Here is a 13023-nt window from a genome sequence, read left to right on the forward strand (position 1 = left end):
CATGACATCATCCTCGCTCATCCGCGCCAAAAAAATTCTTTCGCGACCCCCCCCCCCCCCCTTGCGCTTCGCCAATTCCAATTTTTTTATCCTGGAAACGGATTTAAGTGTCCGGGACGAGCGCCCGCGGACCCTTGTCACAAATATGTCCGCTTCCCTCGCCCAACCTTTTTTCCCTCTCGCGTCCGTTACCCTGTCAACCGGATGGTTTCCCTTCCTTGTGAGAGCATTCGTCGTGGCCAGCTTCTTAGCTTCCATCCGCATCCCGTCCGGTGAATATTAAATGTATGTGCCGTATATTCTGGCGTACAAGACGACCCCAGTGTTTCCTGTTGAAATATAGATTTTGGGCTATTCTCAGTTTTCCGCCTAAATTATTATTATTTTCGAACAGCGCTACCCTTGCTGTTTCATACAGTCTCTGCGTAAAGCGGAGATAGAGGTGCAGCAGTTTTTCAGCTTTCCCAAGCATACGCGATCGCAGATTTTGTAGTCCAGCAGGCAAGAATGAAGGTATACAAACTTAATAAATTTTCACAGATTTTTTTTATTTGGACCGACGCGTTTCGACTCGAAGTCGTCATTCTCGAGTAATTGCTTTATACTCGAGAATGACGCGTCTATATGGTTCGTGCCAAATAGAAAAACTGTGAAAATTTACAAAGTGTGCACATCTTCGTCCAGCATTAATTTTCCCAAATTAAAGCCGAATCGACCGATTTTTTCTCCAGCAGGGGAGTTTGAAAACTTGCACTGTTTGATCAGACCCGGTGTATAACACGACCCTCGTCTTGTGATAAGATTTTCCTGAGTTAAAATTCGTGTTCACCGGAAATTTTTCAAAGTGAATTTTTTATAGTCGGAAGTGAAGTTTGGTACTCGACACTTTTGATGGAAGTAGAATTTTTCTGCCAAAGAGAGTAGCAGGAATGTCTTAAGTGTTAGAAGGCGTGGAGAGGAGAAACATGAAGAATTAACATAGGAGAAAAAGGGTGTGGAGGTAGCGAATATCAAGTGGGGGGGTAATGTTAAAAGCTGCATTATTGAGAAGAATGTTTGGTTTGCGGGTAGTGGGAGGAAGAAAATAGGAATTTTGGATAGAAAGTACATTAAACCTCACTGGGAATTGAAGTGAGAAGTCCAATTGTGGAAGAAAGATAGCCTGCCGCACCGATTCTCCAACCGTATCATGTAAATTGACCTGAACTGGTTGAGCATTTAAATAGTAGTAACCACAATCTGGAGTGATTTACAGTGGTGGGCATTTTTGGTGGAACCAGAAATTTCTTACCAACTCCGTTGTTACCTATCTTCATACATGATCTCATTCTTAATCCCTGAATCAAGTCCTGTTACTGTAACCATAGTTCCTCTTTCCTTTTATCCCCTACCTCGCTGGAGAAATATTATCATCTTTTGCATTCCCTCTCCACTCAGTATCCATTCCCACCCTTCCCCTCCAATCTCTCTCCTCAAGTTCTTTCCTCTGATACCCAGTGTCTTGCATTCCTCACTCCTCCTCTCCATCCATCTTAATGATCCTTCTTCATTGTCCATGTCTAGTGCTTCCTGAGATCTTTTCCATATCCGTGAGGGAGTCATTATGTGTAGATCGGTTTATTTTTCCTATTTTATCTCTATATGTGTAGTTAATTCAAGTCAGAAGCCATGTCATGTGTGAAAGAAGGCAAATAACGCATGAATCAATTAGTACCTAACAGAGATAACTTAAGCATAATATAAAATAGGGTCTGGTTTGAATGTATCTTATCAGGTCAGTTAAATGTCTAGCATTTAGTGATAGATTCATTGGATTGGATATACTTGAATTCTTTTGATCATCTATTTGTGCATTCTGTTCACTGAACTTTGGATTGTCTAACCATATTTTCTTTTCTTCTCTCCTGCCAGGCATGCCTCTAGCCGGTTTCCCGCTGAGCGGTGGGGCCTCAGCAGCAGCTGCAGCCGCCGCAGCCGCATCATCTGCTGCCCTGGGCGCTGCGGCCGCTGGAGGAATGCGCCTCTCGACACCGCCCATGCAGTTTGGTTGCGTCCTGCTTGTCTCAAACCTCAATGAAGAGGTACGTGTTGTGGGTCTGTGGAACCTCGAGAAGGTTCCAGTCCCATCTGGTCAAAAATGTTGGATGCATTCAATGCATCACATTGCTCTCAGGCCTTTGGTTGACTTTGGGAGGTTGACCTTTGTAGTTAATCCTCTATTTGTCCCAATTTGTTTAGCCCAGTTTCAAAGGGTGATTGTTGATAAAACTGAAGGGGGTGGGTGAAAGATCTTGATTGTGTCTAGTCGCTGCTACTTTTCCACCCCTATCACCTATGAGGATAGGAGAACGATTTCAAAGAATTAATCACAGATGCCTTCCTCACTCACAAAGTTGGATGTGCTGAAAGGAGAGATATTGTTATTATCCTTCATGTTGGTCATGGTATTAGTTGAACAGTATCTTTGCCTTTATTTTTTTTCTGTGCATTACCCCATGATCCATATTCATTTAGTCTTAATTTTGGGAGTTGAATTTGGGGAAATGTTGGTTTTGTATTCACTAGTGGCGTAGGCACTGCTAGATTGGGGTTTACCAGCTTCATCATCAAGACCATTCAATAATTACTTTCTATTCACCAAATTTACTTGCTTTTAGTGAATGTATGGAACATTTCTCTGTTTGGAGATTGTCATATTAAACTTTAGGAAAATACTGACGGTGGTGAAACTTTACTGTGTCATCTGCAAATGAAAAAGATGGTGAGGATTCCATTGAGGAAGAATTATTCATCTTGCCTTGAAAATGAATCAAAATCCTGGGAATTCATGTCTAGATGATTTTTTTTTCTGCTGTGACATTTTTTCGCCTCTTGCCATGTGCAGATTATTCCATCGTGGTTTACTGCGGACTAGTCTTTAGTAACAGTCGATGAGCAAGTAGATGTTCAATGTTGATCTTTACCCTTGGGACTATGGTGCGCTGTGCATGAATATGTTGCCTTGTGGTTTAATAAGTGTGGCCGTGTACACCTTTTTGTCCCTTAATGCCACTACATCAGAGGGAAAGATGCCTGTATAACTTGATTGTTATAATTCCTAGTGCAAGAGTTATTTTTGGGTGAAATTTTTTCACTATGGACAAGTTAATCACGCTGTGGCATACGCTAGTATTGCTCTCATATGGCTTCACTGTTTGACTTATCGTATGGTGCATAATTTCATTGTGTTTTAGTGCTCTTTGACTGAAGCAAGGTCATGCCATGCAACTGATTTACATCCTTGAGTTAGCTCTAGGCTATGGGGTTAAAATTTTGGTATCTAATAAAGTTCAAGTTAAAATATGCATTTTGTTGTACTTTTGTTAAAACCTCTAGATCGCCAGGCATTGAAGTGAAAGTCAATTTGTTTTTTCCAATTTGAGTTCTTGTTGGAGGAGTAAAGGACTACTTATGCTCAATGAATTGTTGATTGTCGCTATTATTGACTAATATTTAGTGTATGATATATTTTTGCTGTTTTCACGTCGAGTTGAATACATTTTGATGGTGAAATAATGTAGCTCAGTTGGCCTCGGGGTTCTCTTTTGGAAACAGAGGGGAAGAAAAATTATTCATTGATCAGAGAAGCATTTAGGAAATGCCCCAATTTTTGCCTGTCGTATATTTTAAGGACCTTTTGCCCCTCTCTGCACCCTATTTTTTCTTAAGTTTTATGAAATGCCTCAAGAGGCTTCCCATAGATGTCTTCTCTTGAATCCTTTGATGTTGACTGAATGTTTTCCCTATGGATATTCATGATTCATTTGTATTTTTTTTTGATTCTGTGTAAATTGGGAACGAACCTTGTTTGATTATGCATAATTGACTCAGTTTCTGTTTTATCCATCAATTTTTCACTCCCACGTAATTTTATGTTAAATGGATTAAAATCTTAAATTTATTTTACTAGTAATGATCAGAATATATGAGTGATGTTGCTCTTTTATCTGTTCTCAATCTATTTTCATCATCCCGTTTGCTCAATTTGTTGTTTGCTGTTGACAATCAGTCATGATGAGCTGCTAGTTCTTTAGACGTTACTGTTGTTCAAATGAAAAATAATAAAGTGAAATTTTGTTGAACATTGGATGGACTAACCCTTGCTTTAGTTCTTTCCTTTTGAAAATAAGTAATGTTTTTAGTCATGTGTTGATAAAACTGTGTTGTGAAAGTCACACTGAATAATAAGGATAAACCTCCTTTGTTCTCGTCTAACTGGTCAACTCATTTGTTTGTCATACCCCATGCAGAGGTGATTTAATGTGCAATATTTGACTGTCATTATGTCTGCTTACTCAAAGGCAACGACAGACTTGCCTTCCTCTGGAAAAATAGCAGAGGATGATCATGACCCCACCCCCATGAACAATGATTCACCCAATGATCTTCACGTCAACTCAAGTAACTCTGTGAGTCTTGCTTCCCAGTCCCTAGTGTTTGTTTGGTCTTTACCACTTGCTTTCATGTTAACTTTTCCCAGACTGATGTAGTTAGAGGTTGAGTTCTTTCAGACTGGGATATATCTTTTGCTCTAAACACCCACTTAGCACCTGAGTAAAACATGTTTCTTTTTTTGCAATGTGTTGTCGCTTAGCTGGGCATTTAAACCACCATAAAAGTTGCAAAGTAACCATGCTTACCATAATCGTCACAATTCGTAAATCTCAGCTCACACCAGCATTTGGTCACCTGTGTAATAAAATTCTGAGAAACTTCTCCCCCAAGTAAATATATAATATATAAATAAGTATTTACCCCTCTTTCCAGTCAAGGGAAAACACAAAATGTGCAAGGGAAATTCTTTCAGCAGCTGCCATTATTAGATTAATTTTAGGGTTTGTTTTTTTCATTCACCTATACTAAGTGCATGTGTAAAATGTAGGTTTTGAATTCTTTTCTGGTAAGACTTGTGCTGACGAAAGTAATGTATTATTTTCCTGTGCCTCTCATTTGTATTAATCAACTTTTTTATCCCTCCACACCCTCTTCATCAGTATGGTTGAGGGTGGATGGAGTAGGAACACCAATGAATGATAATATTGGTCCCATGCCCCACTGCCTCTCTTCCTGCTTGCTTTACCTCCTCCTTGGTTATATTTTGTTCATGAGTCCAGCTCTCCACGAACCTGTTCACCTTTGCTAGACAACACATTTTAATGTAGATTGTGATGCATTTTTCTTAACATTTCAGACTCAAATTTACCATAAGTTTCTCGATCTCGACTATATATCTCAGTGAAACAATGTTTCTCTCTCTCTATCTCTCTCTCTCTATCACTCTTTCTTTCTCTGCTAAAATATTCAAGTTGTTATGGTTTTTTGTTAAATTTATTTATTTTTGATGCTTTATTGATTCATTGGGTCTTTATTCTGTTAAGCTTTTCAATGAGCTACATCGTTTGCCTATAAATGTAATGTTAACAAGGAGAATTTTTGAATGCTGTGTAATGTTTTGAAACCCAGAGTTCTACTAAAATTGTGTGGTTTGTAATATTCTACCTTCTTTCCAATTGCAGAGTTTGGTCTTTCTCAATAGGTAGTTGACTATATCTGATTTTGATCATTTAATTACTTGTCATGGATACACATTTCATGAAGATGATGATATTTGATAGGTAATTTATTCATATCCAGCATTTGAAATGCTCCATTCTCTGCTTCCTTTTCCCTAATTATCTTATAATAAACTGTAAATTTCTCTCTTATCAGTTTCACATTCTTGTATTGTGATACAAAAAAATGTTAATCTCTTTAGCATAATGAAGTGAAATAGTATGTAACTGAAGAGGTAGTTACTGTTGTAATTTCTTGATGTTTTTATCTTTCTTTTCTCCACATCTTCTCGACTGATTCTGCCGGTGTGCCCTCTGGCTCCAAAACTTGGAACTACAATGAATCCCATGATTCCCTGTTCTTCTTGACTCTGCCTTCTCTCACTCGTAGATGGTCACGCCTGATGCTCTTTTTACCCTATTTGGTACGTTATGCACAACTCTTTATATTATTTTTTATAAATGTATGTTTTTATTACCTTTTCATCTTTCTGTATATACAGTATAAAGGCGTCCTGCAATGTTGTTGTCATGAATATGTTAGGAAGCATTGATTTTGCATCATACCAAATATACTAAGTTCATGATCTATATCTTTTCCCATTCTTTCAAAAGCATTCCATTCTATTCTAGATAGCAATGCATGTTTTTTTTATTAGAAGTCTTAATTCTCTGTTGTCAAGTTTGTAATTCATGTCATAATTGTTATAGATTATTTCCATGAAAACAAATATGTTTTCATGTTCTCTTTCCACATGCATTTGCTTGTAGAAATCTTGACTATACATTGTAATGACTTTTTGGCATAGCTCTCAATGTTAAACGTAGCCCTTTTTGGAACATATTTTCTGGACAATTATTTCTCAGCATCAATTTTTCAGGTCGTTATTAAAAAATTTTCTTATTGAAGTACAGATAACTTTGTTCTCTTTTTCATTTGCTACATGAATGTAATCCCTTACTTAGTTGAACAGAAGTTAGTTAGAGATTTCTTGGGCTGATCTCCGAGGTTTGGAGTGAAGTCAGTAAGAAGACTAGCAATTTCATTATGATACTAATTGGTTTAAGCTCAAAAACTCAGATTCTTGTTTCCAGCATCAGTCATGTATTTGTCTTTCATTTTCAATCTTAATGTTTCGTTTATACTATTTGCTTCAACTATTGTTTGCTTTTTACATCTATCAATCTCTTGTAATTTAAACCAAATCATTTGCTTTAGATAAATAATTTTCCTCTGCTATTTATATTTCGGTCTTAGCATGTTTTTATTTTATTGCTTGACAGCTTTGTTACTCTTGTGATCTTGCAACCTATCGTTTATACATTTATGGGCAGTGCTTGCTTAGTTGCTCTGGGGAAAAAAAAACATTTTTGGCTCATAGAAGGTGGTCCCAGGAAAGATGTCACTGTTCCTATGACATGTTTTCACACCATTCTTCAACCACTCAATTTCAAACTCGTAGCTGCTAGTAAGGAGTCATTTGTATTGCCTTGGTCTGTTGCTAGGAAGAGCTTTTGGAGGTTTCAAATAGCTTTTCTGAGCAACCTCTACTCGTGTTAAATCAGTGATCCACAGATTGAATGCACCAGTGATTTTCCAGAAAGCATACTCTGGAAAGTATGGAGATCTTGAGGCAAAAAGAGCCACTAGTCGAGCGAAATCTTCACAGTCCAAGGTTGTCTTTTTGGCGGCTGTGGGAAGCAAAATGGTATAGGTTGAGCATCACTGATTTAATTCCATTGCTCTATTGCTGCGTGTTAAATCAGTCTGCCTCTGGATGTCTTTCTCTTTTGAGTTGGTGTTAAAATTACTTAATAATGATTGATCACGACATAATTTTGCCTGTAACTTTGGCAGGAGTCTATGGTGATGTGCAGCGTGTGAAGATTCTCTTCAACAAGAAAGATAGTGCCCTGGTACAAATGTCTGAGCGTCACCAAGCTTTCTTGGGTAAGTACATATGGTTTCAATGGAAGCATTTTGTAAAAATATTTTGGTTAAATATCTGTTCCTTGGAATATTTTGCCTGTTTATCTACCTTTTTTAAGGATCTTCTAAGCTTGGAATTGAGTATTTAAACTTGGAATTAATGAGTCAATGAATCATGTCTAATTTATTGCATACTAAGATTTTTCCTTTTTGATGAACTTTTAATATTGCAAGGTGGAATACTTATCAAAAACAAATACTGTTAAATCAGGTTTATTAAATTCTATATCCCCTTTTTTTTGTTTCCATTCTTGGGATTCATCCCCTGTGACCGAAAACTTTACTGTGAAAATATTTATTCCTTCTTTCTGTTGTTAAATTTCAAAAGAATACAAACTGACCTTGAAAAGAAATTTTCTGAGTATGGATTTTAATTAAAGGCACTGAGTTACTCTGCTCAGGAAAGTAAGAAATTGTCAATAATTCAGAATGCCATGCTTTTCTGCCGTGATAATAAGAATTTGTTCGGTGAGTAATTGCAACTTTTGTGCTAACTGTAGCTATGACACATTTGGACAAGATGAGAGTGTTTGGGAAGCAGATCCGTGTCACTCCCTCCAAGCACCATAACGTGCAGCTTCCTAAGGAAGGTCAGCCTGACGCTGGGCTTACAAAGGACTACACTAGCTCTTCACTCCATCGCTTCAAGAAACCCGGCTCCAAAAACTACCAGAATATTTATCCTCCCTCACCTGTTCTTCACCTCTCTAACATTCCGTAAGTAACAATATGATATTCTAGTCCATAGTAAATTAATATAGTTATACATTTTATGCCTAACAATGCTACTCCTACTTAAGTAATAGCATGTAATCAATATTTTCTTATGGTGCCAAACAGATTTTAGATAGTATTCTACCTAAGACTATCCAACACCACTTTTTAACTTGTGAAGTTCTCTTTGCAAATGGAGTGTCTCTCAAGTATCCATGGGATGTGGCTGAATATATGTGCATATTTTTACTTTAAAAGGGAAATTGAGTGAGCAAGCATTCTAGTATTTAGGCAAGAAACTGCAGCAAGCAAGAATTTAATATGTAATGTATCATAAGTATGACTTTTATTTCTGACTGGAATGTATGACTTGAATAAAAGAGTAAATTCGAAGCCAGGGATTCAAGATTTTTAGAACTGTGGAGATCTACCGAGGATAGCGTAGGATATCAGTATATGTATGTACTATGCCACTCGTATAAAAATTAGCATCATAGCTAAAGTAATCATCAGTCTTTACATCTTCAAAAGGCTGTTTTACACGGTACATGGAATTGCGCAGGTTAGAGCTGCATTAATTTCTAAAATGGCGCGGAATTGCGCTAATGCATGAACGAAATTAGAACATGGGCTATTTTGCCGTCTCGCGTCCACGCATTCTCGCATGTGTTCTAGCAATTCACCGCTTTACACGACGCAATTTTGATTGCACCTTCGCACGTACGTCAGATTGCGCAATTCCGTGTACCATGTAAAACAGCCTAAATATTTTATCGTTGTCCTTAATGCCTTTTTTTGTTATAGAAAAATGTGCTTAATTAAAGTAATGTTATTTCCCACATTAGATAAATGGATTAAATTGGGCTTGAATTTCCCATCATGGTCAACATTTGCTTAACTTTTTGGACTGAACTGACATTTTTAAAACAAAATATCCTACAATATAGAATTTAAAGCTCTCATAATATGTGTTATTTTCTAAATAAATATCTGTCGGTAGTGCTTTTCCAGTCTCATGAAAACTTTGTGTGCCAAATCCTGTCTGAATTCTTCTTTGCCTCAAAATCTTTCACGATCCTTCCTTAATAAGATATTTATCGTACCACTATCCTTGCTCAATCCTTCCTTTTGGGATAGTGACTTTGTTACAAGTGACATTCCTTGTTTCTCAACATACTATCTGGAGATTGTTGAATAGCTATAAACCTGTGCTGGGGTAATTAGTGTCAGTTTTATGTTATTCTTTCTTCAGCATTAAGCTCACATGACATCAATTGACAACATTGCATGTTGAATGTGTTTCAAGAAGTTGCATGATGCCTTCAGTGTTGAATTCAGAATTTAATATCTCCTTGGACATCTTCCAAGTATTTACAGCTAGATTCATTTTGTTTACGTAATTGAATCTTAGGAAATTATAAAATAATCAGTTTTATATTTGGCATCATGTGTCAATTCGACTATATCAATATCAATTTCATTAGTGCCATTATTACACCAGTCCAATGTAATTTTTCCATTTCTGTGATGATGGTTGCCTCAAGGGAAGTTTCTTGTTCATGTGACTTGTACTCCAGATTGAAATTAATTTTACAATAAGTGCCTTAATCTTACTTGTTTCTAAGAGATTACCATTTATTTGGTTGGTATCCTTTTAGTTATTGCATTCATGCTCTCTTGATCATCCTTATATAGAATTTGTTTGTGCTTAAATATATATGGTGTTTGTAGTGTGGTATGGTTATGTTGTATGGTTTTTGGTATGATATCTTAATATTGTTTAATTGAGACGTTGTAAATGTCTCCTACTGAATCTAGTAAAAAAAAACTTATGTTCACTTATGTTTTTCTTTACAGACCATCAGTAACAGAGGAAGAGATAAAGGAGGCTTTCAGCAAGGCCGGTTTCCGTGTGAAAGCATTTAAGTTTTTCTTGTGAGTATCTATGTGTGAAAAATATACATATATATCAAACATATAAATTACATTTAGTTTAGCTCTTTTATGATTTTTCCCTCAACGATTCAATGCTTAATATTAGGAATATAATTTTAAGTGTGCAGACTTGCAGAAATACCCACTCATTTTTTTAATCTGATTATTTTCATTGTAGTGAGACTAATCCTTATGAATAATATTCAGGTTATTTAGTTATGGGATGAAGATGATCTGAGACCCTTTATTCCCCCTTGTGTTCATAATGATAATTATTTTTTTGTAATGATAGAAATCATCTAATTATGTCATGTTACTACTGGAATGATAAGCAATCTAGCTTGCTACTGGTTGCATATTTATTCTCCAGTAAATTTTTTGCTTGTAAACTGACTGTGAAAACTGAGGGTATTTTCTTGTTAGGATGTTGAGATATTCCAGCAATAAAGTATGATCATTGCTAATTTTAGGATATCTATCTCCTGAAATAAATGCTGCTGGCACAGAAGTTTGCATTCTGAAGCTAGTTGTGTAAGTGTAGGGCTGCTATTCTGGATGGAATAGCATTATGCTATTCTCCGATATTGCAACCGATGTTGCTATAATATAGCGTATTGCAACGCCTATGCTATTTGGTATTACGAACGGTTGCAATTCGTGTTTTTACTACACCGGAAGACGTAATTCTCAGAATAGCATAGGCCCGTAGCAATTCACTATTCTGAACGGCGAATTGCAACCGGTAGGCTTGCTATAATATTACGCGGTCTTCGATGCCGAGCTATAAGGTATTGCAACCCTGAAAACGTGCGCATTGCGATGTCGAATTGTTTTTCTGATGTTAAAGTAACATAATCAAGCATTGAAAAATGGAATAATAGCCAAAAATAAAATGTTATCTGCTTTATTTTAATTAAATAATAGTAGCATAAGTGATGAATATTTAACTAGTTAAGTGAATTGGTTAGAAATTAACATTCGAGCTTAATGTATTAAGCTCAAGCTTGCTTCATCGACAGTACGAAAACAATAACAATTAATGCAAAGAATTACTACGATTAGCCCAAATTTTCCGTGTTTTATTCATATTTACAACTCATAATTTTATTTCATCACTCGACTTGCTACTAAAAATATCCTCAATGTAGGCTATCAGGTCGATTCTTGAAAAATTTCAAGCTTGTGTGAACACACTAACTCGCCAAATATAATAACAGTTATAGCTTTCAATGAAAACCATATATTACCATAATAATACCATATACTTTGATCAGCCGTTCATTTCCTCAATTGGACAGTATATACAAAAACATGCAACGAGTCGAAATTATTTTCCCCACTATTCGCTACCTTCTACAATTAAAACTTAAAATTTACAAACTTATAACACGGGCAGTCGACTTGAATTACTTGCTTGAAAACAAAGGATTTCTCCGAACACCAATAAAGTTTCCGAACAAATATGATTCGCCACAAACGTTTAATGGAATATCCATGTACATCATTAATGCAATATATATCATGTGGAATTCAATACAAATTGTTTCCTCTATAGGCAAGTAAGTTATTCACACAATTAAGTTTCAGTATATCGGCACAGTTCAGGGTCTATCAAAAATTTCAGTGAGCATATTAAAATCAGCTGATACGAAAACAATAATAAGTGACACAACAGCACTTTCCACACGATTCACTATTGTTAGATTCACTTTTTCACAGTTGTTCCATCCATCCTCAAATTCACCATCACATCCCTCTGCTTTTTCCAAATCTGCAGCTGAAATATCGATACTATTCCATCATATTACATGAAAGCACAGCGGTGACGTTGCCACCTACTTCATTTCCTAAACAGAGAATGAATACTGAAATTAGGGAGTCATATAATATAAAGCTAGTATTAGAAACGAAAGCTTCTAGTTCATACAGTAAAGCTATATCGTCACGATCAAAGCAATAAAAGTTGGTACATATTTATTTTGACATGCAACGAACAGACAGACTTCGAAGCCTAAGACAATTACGAAGAAAATCAAACATATTTAGCTTTCAATGATTATTTCGCATAACATATATCTCACGATAAAGGATCGATCGGATATAGGTAAATGATTCAATATTTATGCCCGATAAATCATCATTATAACAGTAAAATTATGACCTAACCCACCTGTCTGAAGCCATTGTGATATTATCAAAACAACAACAATCAGCTGATTTCCTAAATGAGATTTTCAAAGCGTATTATATAAATCCACGGTTTAATATAATTTTTAAATGCAAATGAAGCAATTATTTGTAATTGCAAGTCAATATTCCATAAAATACAGAAAAATATATAAAATATCTTCTCCCTCATTGGTTGCGCAAACTGTTCAGAAAGTTTTTCATACGGGAAGGGGCGGAGCTTCCAAATAGCTCGCGCAAGAAATAGCATGCTGCTATTCCGAACAAAATTATTACTACGCTTCATTCTGAATACGGGGTCGTTGCAATAATGACCCGCAGAATAGCATATGCTATTTTTTGCAACGCTTATCCAGAATAGCAGCCTAGGTTTCTCTATCAATTCCAGTTCTTGAGTGTAAGGATAGGGTTGTTGTTACTGAGACAAAGTAGATTGGATGTCGTAGTTTGATTGGCTTAGAGTGATGGGCTGGCCAGAGAAGTTTATATTGCTCCTGGAATGGCCAACCAAGCCTGATAAGATTGTACTCAGACATAGGTCAAAGGGTTGTAGTGAGACAATAGCTTGTCCAAGTGATGATAACCACTGTTGTTGCTAATAGTGGA

The 13023-nt window shown here is 36.3% G+C and overlaps 1 protein-coding gene across 5 annotated transcripts in view; it reads left to right on the forward strand.

The window, feature by feature from the left end:
- The window catches only part of LOC124163639 (polypyrimidine tract-binding protein 1), a 973136-nt gene that overhangs the window by 943901 nt on the left and 16212 nt on the right, over positions 1 to 13023 (forward strand). For all 5 annotated transcript variants that reach the window (XM_046540700.1, XM_046540691.1, XM_046540704.1 and 2 more), the window contains 6 exons: positions 1912 to 2081; positions 4341 to 4448; positions 5983 to 6016; positions 7450 to 7542; positions 8082 to 8298; positions 10153 to 10230. In XM_046540700.1, the coding sequence (XP_046396656.1) occupies positions 1912 to 2081; positions 4341 to 4448; positions 5983 to 6016; positions 7450 to 7542; positions 8082 to 8298; positions 10153 to 10230 (700 nt within the window). The remainder of the gene's footprint in view (positions 1 to 1911; positions 2082 to 4340; positions 4449 to 5982; positions 6017 to 7449; positions 7543 to 8081; positions 8299 to 10152; positions 10231 to 13023) is intronic.

Source organism: Ischnura elegans, chromosome 1 (genome assembly GCF_921293095.1).
Source record: "Ischnura elegans chromosome 1, ioIscEleg1.1, whole genome shotgun sequence".
Lineage (NCBI taxonomy): Eukaryota > Metazoa > Arthropoda > Insecta > Odonata > Coenagrionidae > Ischnura > Ischnura elegans.